A 21,420-nucleotide genomic window follows, 5' to 3' on the forward strand; every position below is an offset into this window, starting at 1 on the left:
AAAAAAAATAAAGCAATTAAATTATTCCATTGCAACTGGAAGATTTAAATTTAACTTATTCATAATTTTAAGTAACTTAAAAAAATAATCTTTTGAAAGATTTTAAGAAAGTCATGGAAAAATAGTTTAAATTTATCTTTAAATTTATGTTTAAATTTATCATAAAAAATACATGTCTACTTAAAAAAATTTAAATATTTAATTTACATAAAATGAATTTATTTTAAACGATCATTATAATTAATTTATCATTTTATTTAATGCCTTCGCGTAAATTAAAAACTTTAGATCAACTTAAAAGTTATTCATAACGTAATAATTTTTTCATTGCGTTTAAATTGTAAAAACATTAAAACAGCTATGGTCAATTTATAAAGAAAAAAAATAGTAAGCATGGTCAGTTATAGCGTGTGATTGCAAGCCATTCCTGTCCAAGCCTATCATCCATGTTAATCTACAGAGACTTCAGCTTTAGTTACATGATGTAAAAATAATTTGACTTGGATGGCGCATCAGCAAAAGTTGCCCATGTACAAAATGAGCATCAAAGTGATATGATATTCCAAAAATGTCTAAACATGAACTTCATTTCACAAATGGCAACTTTCCATAATTATAGAAGAAAAAGAGAAGAAGAGCCAACAACATACTCAACTTACTTATCAGGAATGAACCAGACTGAATCATTGAACTACATAAAGGTCACTCAATAGATTACACACCAGCAGGCAAATCACATTGTTTTATTATTGGTTCATTTGTAACAAACAATGACTGAATCACAGACAACAATGAAAAAAAGTACATATGGATTAGAGCAAACTATAATGCTATCTCAGCACGAATAAATTGCAGCATGCTTCAACTATGACCCAAAATGACTTTATAACCAAGTTAAGCATAAGCAAAAGGAAAATGAAACGGTAAAATTACTCAAAAATGATGCTGGAAAAATAACTACAAGTATAACAGAAATTTCACATTTACTTAATAACTATTTGTTGCTGAACCTCTAGATCAAATGTCAAATTTCAGAAATCAAATGCAAGCACAAAGTGATTTAATTGATATCACAATCACGCAAGCAGCTGTACAGAGAAATCTAGAAGAGCAAATCAAAACAAAATCTAAAGGCTAAAACAAAATACATTCTTGCATTTTTTGAAATTGGGCTGCTGCAATTTCTGTACCATTAGCAATGATCTACTACAAGTCTCTCTCTGAAGGCAATGTATTTAAAATATGGAAACTGTCAAATTTAACAGCTATCTTCAAGACCGGTAGGAAAAAGCACTCCAACTACAGACTGGTATCACTAACATCAATACAGTGCAAAATAATGGAGAGTTTCATTCATGAGCGAACCATGAAGCACTACTAAAACACCAATTTATGTTTTAGCAATGCTTCATGATTCACCACCAACGGTCCTAGCACAGATCCTTGAGTGCCTCAGGTATCAGTGCTAGGACCGCTTGCTCTTTATCCTCTACATAAATGACTTACCGGATGACATAGCTTACCACATCAAGATATATGCTGAGAACAGTAAAATACGAGGTGTTATTAAGACAGAGAAGGAAAAAACACATCTCCAGCTAAAAATCGACAATAAAAATAGAATGGTCTAAAAAGTGGCTAATACTCTTTAACTCGGACAAATGTAAATGCATGCAGGTAGGTTGCTCCAACAAATCAGAGCATGTCTGAACAATGACTAATCATACGGGAATAAGACAAGATGAACTGGTTACAACTTCAGCTGAATGTGATCTATTTCATTTTTCATTGTTATTTAAGAAGACTTGAAAGTCAAGCATCAAGTTGAAGCAGCGACTGCAAGAGCAAACCAGGTATTTGGTTGGCTTTCCAAAGAAGAAATCTTTCCAAAGCAGAGGTCTCATACTTTGGAAAGTGCTTTACAAAACGTATGTTAGACCACACCTCAAACTTGCGATCGAATCGCGATCACTACATGTAAAGTGACATCAAAGCACTCAAAAGTATTCTGAACATGCAATGAAGCTGATCACAGAGATCAAACACAAATTATACAGAGAAAGGCTAATAATTCTAGGCCTAACCAAACTTGAAGACAGACAAGTTAGAAATGATTTAATTCAGCAATATAAGATTGCGCATGGTGTTGAAAAGATTAAGTTTGCTGTGCCTTAAGTTTACGTGCAAATGCTCTCCCGGTATAACCTTTGTGGCAACAACCTAAGACTTACTAAGTCATTAGTCAAGAACTGTTTCATAAAAGATAAGTTCTTCACATACTGCATAGTTGAAGCGTGAAATGCTTTACCATCAAGCATAATTAACTCTTTTTCAACCGATTTTGAAAACATTTTATTCTTCATGGACTAAACTTGTAATAAGTATTATTGATTTCTGAATAAACAAAATATATATACACTAGCATGCTAAAGTCATTCATCATACTCAGTATTATAGAGATATTTACTGTTTTCTCATGTGAACATGTCTTTCTCATGTGAACATGTGGTCTAGTCGATATATTGCTGTGCTACAAACCAGAAGATATAATATTGGTTTATCTTTCAACAAGACAATTACCCTAAGCATACTTCTTAAATATTTTCAAACTATTTGAAGAAGAAAAAAAGCAGAAAATGCTTAAAATCATATTTTTGGCCTCAACAATCAACTGATATAAACTTATAGAGAAACTATGGAATGAGCTGAAAAGAAGAGTATGCATAATGTGCACAACTAAAATAAATAGTTTCTAGATATGTATTCAAGATGCCAGGAAAAATTTAAGTTGTGAAACGTTTAAAAAGTTACTTTCTCAAATGCCAAATGCTCTGTAAGACTGTCATCTACGCTAAAAGTGGTCATATTGGCAAAAATAAATTCTAAGTAAAAGTTGTGTATATCTGTTATTTAGTAAAACAAAATTTTTATAGATTTAAAATATCATTAAGAAAATGTAATAGTTATATTGTATTAGTAAATTGTTAAAATGAATAAGCAAAACTTTTTTCTATAGATAATTCACATACTGACCAAAGACTTTTGCACGCTAGTGTGTATATATATATATATATATATATATATATATATATATATATATATATATATATATATATATGTATAAATATACATATATATACAAATATATATATGTATATATATATCTATATACATATATATATACATATATATATATATATATATATAAATATATATATATATATATATATATATATATATAAATATATATATATATATGTATATATATATATTTATATATATATACACATATATATATATATATATATATATACACATATATATACACACACACATATATATATACATATATATATATAATATATATAGATATATGTTTATATATACATATATATATATATATATATATATATATATATATATATATATATATATATATATATATATATATATATATTTAACATCTTCGCTTCCAACAAAGCTGCAAGCAGCCACTAATTAAAGTTGGAAGTTACTGAAAGAAAAAAGATGAAGGTTGTAGAGCAAGATAACGATTGACGAACGACTTAAAGGATTGCAAATTATATGAATCAGGAAAGCAAGATGAAGGAAACAAATTCCAAAGAGCTGATGTTTGAGGAAAAAACCTAGACGAATAAGCGTTTTTGGAGCACTTAGGAACAGTCACAGAAAAACGATGAGACTTAATTGAATGACGAGTAACACGAGAATAAATTTTAGTAGATGGCACAAGAGACGCTAGCTCTTTAGAGCAGTGCCCATTATAGTATTTGAAGAAAAGAGAAAGAGAAGCAACATTACGACGATGTGATAATGGTTGGAGGTTGGCTGCAAGAGCAGGTCCAACTATGTTTACAATGCATTTTTGCACCTTGTCTAAAAGAGAAAGGGCATCATTGGAAGATCCGCCCCAGATATGGCAACAGTATTCCATACAAGGCCGGATTTGAGATTTATAGAGATAGAGAATAGAACCCGAAGCAAGAAAGTTACGAGCTCGATAAAGAGATGCAACCTTAGCAGATGCTAATTTTCCAACCGATTTGATATATGGCTTCCAAGAAAGGTTGGAAATAAAAGTTAATCCTAGAAGATGAAGAGTAGATGACCCATCGAGTACATCATCTTTCATAAATATAGGAAGATCTAAATTATTGCGATAACGATTGGCTTAAAAAAATTGAGTTTTATCTGAATTAAAGTTAACCAGCTACTGTAAGCCCCATGCTGTAGCAGAAGTGAGATATTTTTCAAGCTCAAATGCCCTCTCCAAGCAATCAGAGCGTGTTGGTTTCTTATCATGACAAGAATAAATGGTAGTATCATCAGCAAACAATGGCACCTTACATTTGAGAATATCTGGAAGATCATTAATGTAAATTAAAAAAGTATAGGGCCAATGATAGAACCTTGAGGAACCCCTGAAGTGACAGAATAAGAAGAAGAGTGCTGTTCATTGACGACAACTTTTTTATTACGATTGGAAAGGAAGGATTCAATAATCTCAAAGATATTGCCAGATACACCATAAGAAGAAAGCTTATGGAGAAGACCAGCATGCCAAACTTTATCAAAAGCTTTTGAAATGTCAAGAGCGATGGCCTTAACCTCTCCACCTTTAACTAATGCACGATAAAACCTATCAGTTATATGGAAGTAACGGTTTCGATTGGCAATTGCAGCAGCACAGTGTGAAGAAAACCATGGAGGAGAGTGAGGCTTGACCTGGATTTGTCGAGAGGGAATAAAAGATTCCATGTCTGCCTGAATCCACGAAGTTATGTAAGAAGCACATTTGTCGACAGGAAGACAAAAGATTTCTACCCAAGGGCCATCATGAAGAAAATCACGGAAAGAATCCCAGTCAGCTTTACTGTAGTTGTAAGAGGTTCGATAATAGGGGGATTCGGTGATGAAGAGGAATGAGATATTAGTTTTAGAGAGATCAAACTGTGATCAGAAGCACCTGAGGGTGAATGTGGAGAAACTGGGCACTGACTAGGATCAGAAACAAGACATAAGTGGAGTAGAGAAGGTAAATGATTCGGGTTGTCAGGAAAGCGAGTTGGAAAGTTGACTATTTGAGTTAGGGATTGAGAAAGGCAAAAGTTGTGGGCTTTAATGCCTGCAGAATCACTGACACGCCATTCAGAGTGGTGAGCATTAAAGTCACAGACAACAAATATATTAGCTGATGGATAAAGAGAGAGGGCTTGGTCAATATGATCAGAAATAACATTAAAAAGAGTGCAGTCTTGAGATGAATGAGAGAGATATAGATCAAAGAGAAAGGCAATAGAGTGAAGTGGTGCTAAACGAATGGATTCAAACCTAGTTTCACAACAAATGGGTGAATTCTTACGTATGTAAATGCCCAGGCCAAGCATGTGACTATTGGAGTCTTTACAAATTAAAGGAAGATAACCATCAACACTAGGATCACAAGATGAGGCAGCTGAACTTAAATTAGTCTCTCAAAAAGCAAGTAGGTCTGGTGAACTTTGCAAGAGATAAGACTCAACAGAAGAAAAGTTACTTCGAAGACCATGAATATTAGTGAATGATAGGTTTAGAGAACTTGGTAATGATGATGGTTTTTTGTGTTTTATAGTTTTTGGTACTTTATTCATTTTTTTAGATTACTTTATTCATTTTGGTACTTTATTCATTTTTACATACTTGATTTATTTTCTTCAGACTTTCTTTAGTTTGAAGAACTTGACTCAAAGCATATATATATATATATATATATATATATATATATATATATATATATATATATATATATATATATATATATATATATATATATATATATACAGTCGTCCCCCGGTTAACGAACTTAATTCGGAGTACGAACTAGTTCGTTATCCGAAAAGTTCGTTAACCGAAACGCGTTTTCCCATAGGCCGCCATTAAAAAATTTTTAATTGGTGGATTTTGCCGAAATAATGGGGGAAAAAATTCAAAAAATTGTCCAACTTGATAAATAAAATAGGCAAAGGTGAAATGATTGAAACCTGAGATTTATGCACTTTTAAAAATTGAAACAAATTGAAATTGTGCATGAAAATTGCTTGTCAAAGTTTTAGAAAAAACTAAAAATTGAACATGAACATTGCTTATCAAAAAATGGTTGATTTATTCACACCAAACTCCTTAGCCAGGTCACTTTGCTTTTCACCTTTTTGCACTCTTTGAATGATTGTCTTTTTCTCTTCAAGAGTGAAAACTTTTCTGCTTTTTTTCGCAGGGTTCGACATTTTGAAAAATCGCAAAATCGAAAAAATCGCAAGTGGGAAAAAAACCTAGAAAAAAGCACAAAAATGCATGAAAAATATTAGTGAAACAAGAAAAGAAAAAAATGAAACAACAAAAGCACACCCAGCACAACCATTCACCTCCCAGGCTTCCATGACACTCACAAAACTGAGGGGGAAATGCTGGACCGCGCGCCCGACCTTCACGCGCGTGTGCACGCCATTTGGCGGTCCCGGTTCGTTAACCGAGTTCCGGTTCGTTAACCGAGTTCCGGTTCGTTAACCGGGGGAGGATTTTGGGCAAACTTTCGGTTCGTTAACCGAAAGTTCGCTAACAGGGGGGTTCGTTAACCGGGGGACGACTGTATATATATATATATATATACACACATACATACATACATATATAGATAGATATATATATATATGTACGTATATATAAATATATAAATATATATATATATATATATATATATATATATATATATATATATATATATATATATATATATATATATATATATATATATATATATATATATATATATATATATATGCTTTGAGTCAAGTTCTTCAAACTAAAGAAAGTCTGAAGAAAATGAATCAAGTATGTAAAAATGAATAAAGTACCAAAATGAATAAAGTAATCTAAAAAAATGAATAAAGTACCAAAAACTATAAAACACAAAAAACCATATATATATATATATATATATATATATATATATATATATATATATATATATATACATATATATATATACATATATATATATATAGAACTCTTAACTGTGTCAGAAAGTTTTTCCGTATTTTGTTGACAAAAAGTAAAAATTAAAATGCAAGACCAGAATTTTTTTTTTTATTAATTGATAGACTGCCTGCCCCAACCAAACCCTCAGTCGATGTAGCAACACTCCCTTGCGAGTCAAGCTAAAAGATAGTAGATATAGCAGCACTCCATTGCGAGTCAGGCTATTTGTCAGTTGATATAGCAGCACTCTGTTGCGAGTCAGGTTATTTGTCAGCCAATATAGCAGCATTTTGTTGTAAGTCAGGCTATAAGATAGTCGATGTAGCAACACTCCGCGCACGATTTACAGTAAAAAAATAAAAACATTTTATTAAAAAAAATAAAAACATTGTTTATATTGTTAAAAACATTCAGAATGTTTTTAAAACTTTAAGAATGTTTTAAAAACATTCAGAATGTTTTTAAAACTTTAAGAATGTTTTAAAAACATTCTGAATGTTTTTAAAACATTCTGAATATAGGCTATAAGATAGTCATGTTGCTACATCGACTATCTTATAGCCTGACTCACAACAAAATGCTGCTATATTGGCTGACAAATAACCTGACTCACAACAGAGTGCTGCTATATCGACTGACAAATAGCCTGACTCGCATTCTGGTCAATTAAATTTGAGCGCAGTACTACCAGGGATGTGGCAGGAAACGAACTATATATATATATATATATATATATATATATATATATATATATATATATATATATATATATATATATATATATATATATATATATATATATATATATCAGGCCTTGTTAAGAAGCGTTACGCAGCTCGCATTTTGCTTGCGAAAAGGCGATTTGCCTACGCGCTCAGCAGTTTTGCGCTACGCAAAAACTTACATCTTTTAGAATATTTAAATTATCTTTTGATTGTTGTTAACGTGACGTTTATTCTGAAGAAATAAAGTCATAAGTAAAAGCATCTAACCGCAATTGTAAACTAATAGATTTTTTGTTAAAGAAAGTTTGTTAAATAATTTTTTTGTTGTTAAAAATTAGTTAAAAAAAATTAAGTGTTTAAAGTTTTATCTTAAGAAATTAAATATATAAATTCCTTTTAAATATAAAATTTATTTTTAGTCATAAAAGTTTAAAAAATGCACGATTTATTTTGATGAAATATTTTATTAATAAGATATTTTGTTTATTGTTAACGTAAAGTTTTAATGACGTTCGTTTAATTTATGAAAATAAATTATGATCGCGAATATGTTAACGGTAACTGATAAACAACAACAAAAAAACTCTTTCTTGTTTAAAAACATTAAAATGAGTTCACATATTAAATAAGCAAAAATTTATTAACAGTTAATAAAATAACCAAAAATCAACTGTATAATCATAAAATAAACATTATTTTACGCTTCATGAAAAAAATATTTTTTTCAAAATAAAATTTAGTTCATATTTGGAAAAAATAATAAAAATGATTTTTTAAATAAGTTAGATTTTATTTGTAACTTTTGTTATAGTGAGAAAAAAACAAACTGTTTGTATGACTTTTAACGCGTTAATAAAATAACTTTAATTACAATGCGGTACTTGAAAAGACGCGAGTGACGCAATATAACTTCTAACGATGCAAAATATATTTGAAGAGTTGAGTTACTTAGAAATGCGTTAAGCGTTTTTGCTACGCAGCGAAATCTCGTAACAAGGCCTGATATATATATATATATATATATATATATATATATATATATATATATATATATATATATATATATATATATATTATACAGTGAAAACAGAAGTTAATCGTACAAAGAAATTTTTGTATTTTATTTTGCTAAAACTAAATAGTATTGAAATAACTGAAAACTTTTTTTTCAATTTATTATGACTATTACTTATTTATAACCTTTCAGTAAAAGTATAAGAAAATGCATTTGTACCAACAATATGAAACATTTTAAATTGGTACCGGGCAAGGATGAAAGCTGAAGACAACTACAAGAGATGATAGAGAAATTTTTAAAATGATAAAAAAAAATTGGTTTGAAACTGCAAAAAATATAGCAAACATCTAAAAAAATTAACAGGAAACACAATTCCACTAACATCAGAAATCGCATTCATAAAGCAGGTTTCAGTGGACGTATGGCTCGTAAAAAACCATTATTAACAAAAAATCATATGAAGAGAGAAATGAATTTAGCAAAAAAGGATTATTTAATGTCACTATCATTTTAGAAAAAAGTTCTTTGTTCTGATCAATCCATGTTTAAGAAAAAATCTGATGGTGCACCAAGAATTTAGTAAAAGAGGAGTAAAGTTTTTCATTTAAGTTGCACAAAAGAAACAGTTAAACATGACGGTGGAAGGGTAATGTTATGGGGTTGTATGGCATGAAATGGTATTGATAAACTAGAATTTATTGATGAAACTATGAATGCTGATTTGTACAAAAATAAATTGAAACAAAATTTTAAATTTGCTAAAAATCTTAGGAATTGGGAAACAGTTTTTTGTTACAAGACAATGATTCGAAACACATTGCTAAAAAAACTAAAACCTTATTTGATAAAAGCAACATAAACATATTAGAATGGCCTTCAAAGAGCCATTGATTTGAATCCAATAGAATATTTATGGACTTTATTAGATAAATAATTATTAATAGATCATTTACAAAAAAAGATTTGAAAAAAGTTGTTGCTAAATCATGGTCTAAAATTGACAATAATTAAATCAAATGTCTAGTTGAATCAATGTCAAAATGCTTGTTAGATGTAATTAAAACAAAATGAGGACCAACTAAATATTCAAGTATATTAATAAAATATAAAAACTTGACACAGTTTCTCATTTATTTTAATAAACTGGTATTTATACTTAGCTTTTAACTGTAACACTTTTTTTTGTACAATTATTTTATGTGCAAATGTTTTTATTCCCTTTCTTTTAGTTCAAAATTCCTAATCACGAAAATCAAAAGCGTAAAGAAAAAATTTGAAGGTTTTTTTAACAAATAAAAAGTTTCACAAAAAAAAAATTCTTTATAATTAATGCATGAATAATTTTTATTCAAAGGTATTATTTTTATAGAAAAATTATTCTAATTAATTAAATTCTGTTCTCACTGTGTGTGTATGTGTATGTGTATATATATATATATATATATATATATATATATATATATATATATATATATATATATATATATATATATATATTTATATATATATATATATACATACATACAAATATATATATATATACATATTTTTTTTTGTTTTTTTGTTATTCACCTCCTCAAGGCCATGAAGGCCACTCCAGATGAGGAGGCTACTCAATAGTGGTTATAACCCTCTCTCAACTCTATAACTCCGAAACACGAACCTCGACGAACAAGGCCCCTGCGCGGAGAATTAAGTTGATATATATACAGTCATGGAGAAAAGTTTGCGACCACTGCAATTTTCGCATATTTTTTAATGTATTCTACTCTGAATTGCTTTTGGGCTACTTTAGTGCTACAATTTTGTACCAATTTGTGCTAATTGTCAATTAGAGTCTAAAATTGATGTTTACATGTTTATTTTCAGATATAACTGAAATATTTTGGAACATTTTATATTACGGAGACCTTATTTGAACCAGTACTAGTTAAAATGGTATGCGGTAAAGAACTGACATCTGAAAAGCGAGCTCAGGTCGTTATTTTGTACAAAGAGAACATTTCTATAAGACAGATAGCCAAAAAGCTCGGTATTTCACATTCCACTGTTGTAGCTACTGTTAAGAGAAATCAAGAGCTGAAAAGTTTTAAATCCCGTTCACGCACTGGGCGCCCGGGATTACAAGGTTACAAGCAACCGTATGGATAATACTATAATAAAAGCAGCAAAAAAATCACTAAGAGCATCCTCAAGTGCCATTAGAGGCAAACTGCCGGGATCACCATCCAAGAAACCAAACAGTCAGACAATACACAGACAATTATTTGATGCAGGCTTGAAATCATACCGACCAACACGGAAGCCGAAGCTTTCACCAAAGAATATTCGTGATCGCATAGCGTTTTGTCAGAAGTACAGGCAGTGGAAACCGCCCAGTGGAAACAAGTGATGTTTTCAGATGAGACAACATTCACGCAATTCTACTCAAATCAGAGGCATAATCCAAAGTACGTTATACCAACAGTCAAACAGGCTCCAAAAGTTATGGTTTGGGGAGCAGTCTCTGGTAGCTGTTGTGCCGGCATTTGGATTATGCCTAAAAATACAACGATCAATGGTGCTGTTTACTTGAGTATACTGATGGATAAGCTGCCACCATTTGTACCAATACATGGCATCACTCATTTCCAGCATGATGGCGCACCTTGTCATGATACCAAGGCTGTTAAGGACTGGCTGCGTTCTGAAAACATCCCGCTACTGGAACCTTGGCCAGGCAACAGTCCAGATCTCAATACTATTGAGAATGTTTGGACTGTAATGAAGCAGAAGATTGCTGTACATAGCCCAAGTTCTGAAGATGACTCATCAACTGGATTAAACGCGTGTAGGTGCAGGAGATTACGCCAGACTATTGCAAGAAACTGTGTGAATCGATGCCAGGACGTATTGAAAATATTCTCAAAAATAAAGGATTTCATTGTAAATACTAAAATATGAATAGACATACTGTTTAACCTGTATAGTGTGAATAAACATTCGAAATATATGTACTGATTTATAATTTAGTAATTGTTTTTCTAAATTTTAAGTGTTTTTTGTAAAAAAATGCAGTGGTCGCAAACTTTTGTCCATGACTGTATATATATATATATATATATATATATATATATATATATATATATATATATATATATATATATATATATATATATGTTATATTTATATATATGTATATATAAATATTATATATATTACATATATATGTATATATATTATATATACATGTTATATATATATATATATATATATATATATATATATATATATATATATATATGTTATATATATATATATACATGTTATATATACATATATATGTTATATATATATATATATATATATATATATATATATATATATATATATATATATGTATATATATATATATATATATATATATGTTATATATATATATATATATATATAAAATACATAATAATATATATATATATATATATATATATATATATACATATATATATAATACATAATAATATATATGTATAATACAATACTTATTTGTATATTGATAAATGACATTTTTATTTGATCCTCTACTTAACATCTCCAATGATCATTCATTACTGACCTCTTATGGAAACCATATATACAATCCATTTCAAAGTTATTATCTGCCAAAGTTTTCTCTCTTTATAGTGGTTGCCATTTTTTTACTCCTGATTTTATTCTCTACCTTAATGAACCTCTTATTCATCTTTATATGGAATACTGTTGTCATAGATGGTTTTTCTACTTGTATTTGTCTAATACCATTTTTCTGACTTTTATCCTTGTGCAACTAACTTGGCTCATGTTGCAATAGTATTATAAATTATAATAAACAATATTTAATACAATTTTAAATTCTGATATTTTTAGGTTTTCAACTAAAAACTTTTGTTCTAGTGCTTTTAAAGTTAAAGCCTTCTAGTGCTTTCAAAGATGTGGATGGACTTGGTGGTTGCATTTACAATTTGACCAAGTTTTTATTTAGAAATAAGATTTTTTATGTAAACCTTTAGTTAGTCAATATGTTTTTGTATACATTTGATTTGTTTTTTCCAAAGAGATTTATACTATTGAATTCAGTGAATGAGTTATTAAATTTGCTTAAAAAACCTAAAGTAGGACTTAGAATTCACAGTGTGTAAAAAAGTAGGACTTGAATACATGGTGTAAAAAAGCAGAACTTAAGTAAGTGTAATGTTAAAACTAAAATTGTTAAAATATTATTCTTATATTTTAACAATATCCATCCATTTTTTCACTAACACTTTGATCAGATCTATCATTCTAATAGCATTAAGTTTGTGTTCTAAAATTTTTTTTTCAGCAGCACATGGAATTATGGAATTGATATTTGGACAAACATAGCGAAGACATTGAATTTCTTTGAAAACACAATTGGTCATGGGATTGAAATTCAGACAAACAAACAATTTGATGTCACCAAAACACTATTTTTCAATATTATCATCAAATTTTTACCTGAGTATTATACAAGTAAAACTTTTACCTGGGTAATATATATTCAAAATCTTTGTGACAAATTATTTAAAATTCATAAATATTATGCACAAAAAAAAAAAAAAAAAATCAACTATTGCAACTTTGAGTTTTGAGTTTTTTTCTGAAAGTCTTTTTAAATAAAATAATCAAATAATTATAACTATTAATAATTATTTGAAGCTTGTATCTCTCTTTTTCCTTTATCTTTGGAGATTTTTCTCCTTTTCTTTTATTTGTGTCTATGCTGTGTGACTAGTTAAAAAGACAAAAATCACAATTATAATACAAAAATAATCAAATAATAATTATAACTATTAAAAAGTTAACAAGATTACAATGAGGTATCTTACCTTTTTCTTTATTTGTGAAATTAGTTAAATATAAAAAAATTACACCTGCTATTAAGTGTAGGAAATTTATAAATTGTGGCATGACCACACAAATTTATAAGTTTGTGTGGTCATGCCACACAAATTTATAAATTTGTGTGGTCATGCCACACAAATTTATAAATGCGACAGCATTGTAAAAAATTGTGTGTTAAACCAATCTCACCCAAACTCACTCAAAATAAACATAAAGTAAAACCAGACACTGTTACCTAATTTTTTTAAATGTTAGTTCTAAATCTTTTTGAAGATTATTTAATGTCTTTATATGTGTAGCATAGCTTACTGAAAGCTTTTTATAAGTGGTATCGGAGAGGTTTAAAAATTGACGCATCATCTCATTTGTCTCTTCATACTGATTTAATCTAAAAAATAAAATATTTTACTTTATTTCAAAATTTTTATAAAAAACTTAAAAAAAAAAAAAATTTTTTTTACTGTCTTTAAAAATTTTTCTTAAAAACATAAAAATAAATATTTTACTAGCTTTATTTGAAAAGATTTTCTAAAAAATAAAAACAAATTATAAAAAAAGTTACGTGGATTTTTGAGTTGATATAATACCACTTGTGTTTTTGGATTGTGTCAAACCATTTAAAAGTGATATAAGCTCATTATGTTGATAACCTTTATTCAAATCCATCTTTAGCACACCAGATGTATATTTCCAAAAACTAAATCAAAAGTTTAGAATTAAAAACATCTGTTCAATAAACTTGTTAGAAAAACAGCTATAAGCTTTGTCAACTTCAAAAAACATAAACAGTAAAAAAAAAGTTATTTTTTAGTTACATTTAAAAGCAAAAATAAAATTAAATAACATAGAACCTTAAGATCGAACAATCAAGCAAAACAAAAAAATCTCATCCATTCAAAGCAAATGTATTCATCGATTTAATGCTTTCCAACTTGGTAACAAATAATTCTTAATTATAATAATTGATACTAAAAAAATATCTTAAATACATTACAACAATTATATATTCTTTTCTTTTAATATATAATACCAGTCATATAAATATAACTTATAAAACTATTTTTAAAAACATAAAAAAATTGTATTATTATTATATATTGTATTAAAACATTTATATCAAATATACAAAACGATTAAAATTGAACCTGTACAAATTATTAGACGTAGTTTTTTAATAAAGACTTGTTTTTTTATTTTTATTTTATTGTTTGTTTATTTTGCATGAGATTATATGCAATAAGTTAATATATAATATTGGTGTAATGATTTTTTATTTTTATCAGGAATTTTTTATTCAGGAAGTTTGTTTAGTACTTTAAATTTGTATTTATTATAATATATATAAAATATATGGCATCAAAATGTTAACGAATTAATAGATAATTAATAGAACATAAACAAGTACAAACTGTTCAAGTTAGTTGTAGATATGCTGTTATAGCTTTGTGTGCTGTGTTTATTTGATTTCCAGTTTTTACTACACAGATACTTGTTTATTTTGTGTGCAGTGTCCTAATAATCAATTGGAACATTTGATTATGGGTAAAAAAAAAAGCGATCTTGCAACACATAAAAAGGTTGAAGTAAAGGCCCTCATTAATGCTATAATAATTTCAAACAAAATATCTTAAAAATTGACAGTTTCTGAAATTAGCGCTTGATGGTTAAAAAAAATTTTAGGAGAAAAATTGAACCGGAAACAAAAGATATGGCAAAAATCTTTTTTTTTACTCCAAGGTAAGATGTTTTAAGAAAATTTGCCTGATAAACAGATTTGCAACCACAAAACTGATAAAATTACATGATGTGAATATATTAAAAAATTAATTTAAATTAATTAAATTTTTGGCTCTGCTGGCCTGTCGGAAAAGTGGCCTGCTGGAAAAGTGGCTGTAAAACACAAATTGATAGCTACAATGAAAGCAAAGCATTGGAAGTGAGCCAAACAAGATGGAGCTCCTTGCCACATAACATGGTCTGATAAAGCTTTTTAAAAGAGCAAAATATCCTTTGTTAGATTGGCTGGGTAATAGCCCAGTTATAAAGCCTATTGAAAATGGGTGGTAGCTGATGCAGCCACTTCCATAGTAGTTGGTAAAGTGGCGCAAAAAAAACAAAAAACACAATTCTTGAAAAAGATTATTTATGTGTGGAATCATTATCGTTAAATGCAGAAGACAGTGCAGCTTTGTATTGGCAGCATGCCAGACAGAATAAAAGCAGTAATTGTGGCTTAAGATGGATCAACAAAATAAATAGCAGTAATTGTGGCTTAAGATGGATCAACAAAATAATTTGATTGCAATAATTTTAATTTTTTCTAAGAGTTAATAAATACTTAATTTTCCTAAAATTACAGTGTTTTATTTGTGTTAAAAAACAGGTAATAATGTGGATAATAAAAAAAGTATAGATTGTATCTTTTTAATACAATCAAGTCATAGAGTACTATCTGATAGTTAAAAACTAGCATAAATCTTAGAGTCCATCTAATAATTGTTATTATTATTGCTATTATTTTACATTAACTATTTTAAATAGTTATAAATTGAACTAAAATAGTTATAAAGCAAATTGAATTAAAATTTTTATAAAATGTATAAAATCTTATATCAGGGCATATTCATATCGAAATCATATACCAGAATTCAAAATTTTTTGGTATTTGATTTAAGGAATTTATAAAATTAAATTTTTTAACAACTTTTGCATATTTTGATGAAAATTGCCTTGTAACAAATCTTAGGAAAAAAATAACTTAAAAATCACCATGCTCAATAAAAGGAATTAGTTTCTCCGCAAATATGTTCTTAAATAAGACTAAAATTTATATATTTAAATCAACTTTAATTTAACCCATTTAGAAATAGAAACTAGAAGTTGCCCAAAATAATATGTAAATATGTAATATATATCTGTTATATTTTTCACAAATATGTATGTATGTATGTATGCAGCCCTCAGAATTAGGGTCAACATTAGGCAATGCCGACCTAATTTTCAAGCTTAAAGTTACTATGTTTTATGGTAACTCCTTAATGTCAAATTTTTTTTGCTGACCTGATGTTGCCCTTTAACTGTTTAAGGTCTGCAATTTATTGCCAACCTCATTTTTCCTAATTCCGAGGGCTGTGTGTGTATGTATATATGTATGTATGTATTTTAAACTAAAAAAATAATCTTTTAAAATTACAGTAATAATCCAGGTTATTTAGAAATACATTTAGAAATCAAAACCTAAACAATTTTGTTAAAATCTTTTCATTGTGATCAATAAAATTTATTTACAATCAAAAATAAATTAATAATTATGACAAACAAAAAAATAATAAAAAATTACACTCTTAATTTAATAAGAAAAAAAAAAATCTATAGCTATTCACTTCCCCATCCATCGTCATCCCAAGCAGTTGGTTCATCCTAAAACAAAATAAAAATCATTCAAACAAAAAATTGCAACAAAAATTTGCAGATGTATAGAAAAAGAACATCTACCTGAAGTATCTCAGTAACAGCAAATTTCGAACTAACAGTTGGAACAGTATTTATATCAATAACTACAGTTTTTATTTCATTTTTAAAATTTGGAACCATATCAACAAAATAATCTGGTTCTGCCAGTTTATTTAACACTTGGATGTCAAACTCACTTCCTAAATCTTTTTTAAGATTCTTTTCTTTTATTGAATTATTATTTGTTGTAGTATTCTTTTTAAAAGTATTTTTTTCAGACTTTGTTTGCACAGTTTGAATATTGACATTGTTCTCAATAATATTTGGTGAGTGAAAAGAATCAAGCTGTAATGACAACTCTGTAAAAGAACTGTCTGGCTGTAACTGGTTGCTTAGTAATAGTTTTGAAGTTGGTGTTAAAGCATTATTATGATGACTTGATTTAGAACTTATATCAGTTGAATTAAGATGATTCATTTTAGTATTTTTTTTTTGGTTATCATTATCCCAATTCCAATTATTGTCGGTAAGATCTTCTGTTCGAGGATCTCTTTTGTCCTCTTCTCTTGACTAAATCAGTTAAAAAAGAACAGTTTAAGATGACAAGTAAAAATAATATTGTATTACATTATATAATATTTCATATACATCAGATCCGCTGCTTGAAAATTCTTCAAAACCTTCCCAATCTGGATCTGATTGATTACCACTAGCAGTTTCATTTTTATTACCTTCAGTTTTAGCAGTTTCACCTCCTTCAATTTCAGTGGCTAAGAAATAATAAAATTATGTGCAATTTAAAATAATGAAATACCTTTCAATAAATCATTATTCAAAAGTTTATTTTAATAAAAATTTGAGGAAACTCATACTTAATAAAATAAATAAAAAATTCTACCATTATACTATAAATATTAAATACTCTAAAATGGGGTGAGTAGAAACAAAATTATTATACAATGTAAATAAAAAATTTCTGTAACAGTTATATAGTTATTATATTATTTATGTTCAAACATAAACATAACGTCACTTCAAACTAATATTTATTTTATTTAGCTAGACAGCCAGTTAATGTTCTATTCAGTTTAACAATTTTATTTTGCTGTAATTTGTACCTACACATTTGTACCTACTTTAAACTTATTAAGTCAAATTCTATACTATGCATATATGTAAAAATGGTGTAAACACAGATATGTAAAACGCAGATATGTAAAAAACCATTTAAAAGCTACTTTTAAAATTAATATTAGGTTTTACCCCTGTTTAAAATACTAATTTTTGATAAATTTTTATCTTTTAAGATTATGTTCTCAAGCTTTGTGAGATAAAAAATAAGTAGCAACTTTTAAAGTGTTTGCACTAACCCAACAAAACATTCTATTTCATTAGTTTTCTATATGCTTTACTTGAAATTCTAATAAATTAATCTTTTCTGTTTGTTCCTGTACCTTTGTTAGGTAGGCCTAACTAACCAAGTTTGATTTTTAGGATTATTGTTAATATGCAACAAAAATACAAACCTATTGTTGGGACAGGATTTAAAAAACACAGTCCTGAAACTATTAAAATTGCTATATCTGACCTGGCAAGTGGTATGGCTTACAAAAAGCTATGGAAATCATGTTTTACATCATTGCAGATTATATAGTGCTGAAAAAGAGGAAAAATCTGGTGGACAAATTGCATTAAGCTCTGAAGAAGAACAGTTATTTGTAGACCGGCTCCAGATTTGTAGTGAATGGGGTACCCTATTGACTTTATCACACTAAGACTCCTACTCAAGGAGTTTTTAGATTGAAGTGGCAAAATATATATAGGAATTAATTGAAAATATTCATAGTAATGATTTTATATACAACACAAGGACAAGTTGGCTGTCAGAATGTGTCAAAACATTACCCGTTCGAGAGCTGGAGTAACACCTGAAATAATAAGTACTTACTTTGAGGAACTGTCAAAGAAATTAAAAAACCTTTTTTAAATATTGTGAACTATGACAATAGTTGCCCCAGGAAAACATAAAATTATAACTAGGAAAGGGACAAAATATCAAGAAAGAATTTTCAATTCTCTTGAAGGTGTCCATATCTGTCACATTTTTAGCTGCTTCAGATGGCACCACATTATTACTTTATGTATAAAGCTCTACAATTGCATCAATGCTGAACAGAAGGAGGATTTAAAACAGTATGATATAACAAGATGCAGACTTGGTTTGATTCGCTTCGCTTTGAGGATTGGGTTTTAACAGTGGCCCTCCAGTATTTTGAAAAATTTGAAGGAAAGAAATTTCTTATCAAAGACAATTTGGCATTACATCTACCCATGAAATCAGTTAGACTGTGCAAAAACAATGATGCCAGGCTCATATTCCTTCTAGCAAATTCAGTCCATGTAACCCAACCAATTAATGTGGCATTTTCTGACCACTAAAAATGAAATGGCAAGAATTATTAAAAGAGGTCCAGGAAAAACTGCAGTAACTGTTCAAAAAGATAAGCTCCTCGTGCTGTTGAAAAAGTATACTGTTCTTTAAGAGAAGAATATGTTGTTACTGGTTTTGAAAAAAGCGACATTACTCTTATAAGCAAAAAAAGGTGTTGTTAATGCTCCTGGGTACAAGTATTATAAACAAAAGCCAGGAAATCTAAACTCAGAAACAGATTGATACCATTGACAGCAGCTTTAAAGAACACATTTAGAGTATAAGAATAGTCGAACCAGTACTCCTAAAACAAGGAAGAAAAGGAAAAAGTGTTACCTGAAAAAAGTGTTAATAGTCAAGATATTCTGGGCATTGATAAAGAAGCAGATCTGCAAATATCAGCTGCCAATGCTGTTAGCAATGATACAAATTTCAAACCTGTCAGTCATCACAAAAAAATCCAATAAAATTTAAAAAAGAATTGACTCCTTGTCATATAATTGTGATTACCAGTATATTTTGCAGAATTTTGCATTAATGAAAGACCTTTTCTAATTCAGCAGAAGGAAATGACTGTGTTAACCCACTCCTGCTAAGCCTCTGAACGCAGATACATCACCAACCTGGGTGACTATATAGTGATCAATGTTAATGATTAAAAAATAATACCTTTAGATGTTACATTTTTAAAGTTAACTACTATAAAAATGACACTTTTTGGAACATTTATGAAAGGAATGTTACAAAAAAATAATTTAACAATGACAAAAATAGAATATTTTATCTCCAGAAAAGATGCAATTTAAAAACTGTCATCGCCAATTCAGAAATCAAACTTAATTTAAAAACATATTTATTTTATAGGCGTAATAACTGATCTTTCAATTTATTAATTTATTTCTTAAGTACCAGTAATATACTTTTATTTTATACCATCTAAAATATACATGAATTTTTTGTTTATTTATTAAATTTGTTTATAATTAAACTGATAGAAGATTAATTTTTTTCTGCATCAACTCACCTAAGAGTTAAAAAAAAACAACTTGAATTTAAAGAACTGTAATTACTCACCTCATCCTGAAGGTTAAGTAGAAACATGAGGTCATTTGTATGTATTTTTTTTTTGAAGAAAGGTAGCAAAGCAAAAATAAACTGATGGACCTACAGACCTAAATTTACTTTTTATGTTTCAATACTAAATGCTACAACTTCAACTTACATTGATTGATTTTGTCATGGCGTAGTTTTCTGCGCTGTTCTCTTTTAATTTTTTGATTTTCTCGCTGCTTTTCTCTTTCCAGTCGTTGTTGTTTCTTTTTCTCTATGCAGTCATCAGAATTTTCCATTGATGATGATGAATTTAGATGTTCAAAAGAATTAGGCATCAGGAAAACTAAAAATAACTTAAATAAAAATAACTAGAACAAATGTGATAAAACTATTATTACTATTATCTATTAGGTAAACACAATACGAGATCGGTAAGGTTGACATATAATATCAGTATAGATAAAACTATTATTACTATTATCTATTAGGTAAACACAATATGAATATACCTCCTCAAGGCCAAGAAGGCCACTACAGATGAGGAGGCTACTTAATAGTGGTTATAACCCTCTCTCAACTCTATAACTCCGAAACACGAACCTCGACGAACAAAGCCGCTGCGCGGAGAAACAAGTTGAGCGCGGTACTACCAGGGACGTGGTGGGGATCGAACTCGGAACCTCTCACTTATGAAGCGAGCGCTTTACCAGTACACCACTACCGCTTTAAATCTAACACCAAAAAATGTTAGAATTGGGTTAAAACCAGTGTAAGAACCCTAATAAAATAAAAAACTCTCTTTTAATTGAAAGATTGCTTGCCTA

At 28.6% G+C, this 21,420-nt stretch overlaps 2 protein-coding genes across 3 annotated transcripts in view; both read right to left on the reverse strand.

Moving 5' to 3' along the window:
- The window catches only part of LOC100215825 (kxDL motif-containing protein 1), a 17,237-nt gene extending 2,608 nt beyond the window's left edge, over positions 1–14,629 (reverse strand). For both annotated transcript variants that reach the window (XM_065791185.1, XM_065791184.1), the window contains exons 1-3: positions 14,511–14,629; positions 14,222–14,356; positions 13,895–14,047 (exon numbers count right to left, since the gene is read on the reverse strand). In XM_065791185.1, the coding sequence (XP_065647257.1) occupies positions 13,895–14,047; positions 14,222–14,325 (257 nt within the window). In that variant the 5' untranslated portion in view covers positions 14,326–14,356; positions 14,511–14,629. The remainder of the gene's footprint in view (positions 1–13,894; positions 14,048–14,221; positions 14,357–14,510) is intronic.
- A 2,275-nt stretch (positions 14,630–16,904) lies between these two features.
- The window catches only part of LOC100202791 (protein-associating with the carboxyl-terminal domain of ezrin), a 49,760-nt gene continuing 45,244 nt past the window's right edge, over positions 16,905–21,420 (reverse strand). Inside the window, exons 13-16 of the mRNA XM_065791183.1 lie at positions 20,766–20,939; positions 17,761–17,882; positions 17,155–17,682; positions 16,905–17,079 (exon numbers count right to left, since the gene is read on the reverse strand). Coding sequence (XP_065647255.1) covers positions 17,035–17,079; positions 17,155–17,682; positions 17,761–17,882; positions 20,766–20,939 — 869 coding nt within the window. The 3' untranslated portion in view covers positions 16,905–17,034. The remainder of the gene's footprint in view (positions 17,080–17,154; positions 17,683–17,760; positions 17,883–20,765; positions 20,940–21,420) is intronic.

The sequence above is a fragment of the Hydra vulgaris genome, chromosome 02, assembly GCF_038396675.1.
Source record: "Hydra vulgaris chromosome 02, alternate assembly HydraT2T_AEP".
Lineage (NCBI taxonomy): Eukaryota > Metazoa > Cnidaria > Hydrozoa > Anthoathecata > Hydridae > Hydra > Hydra vulgaris.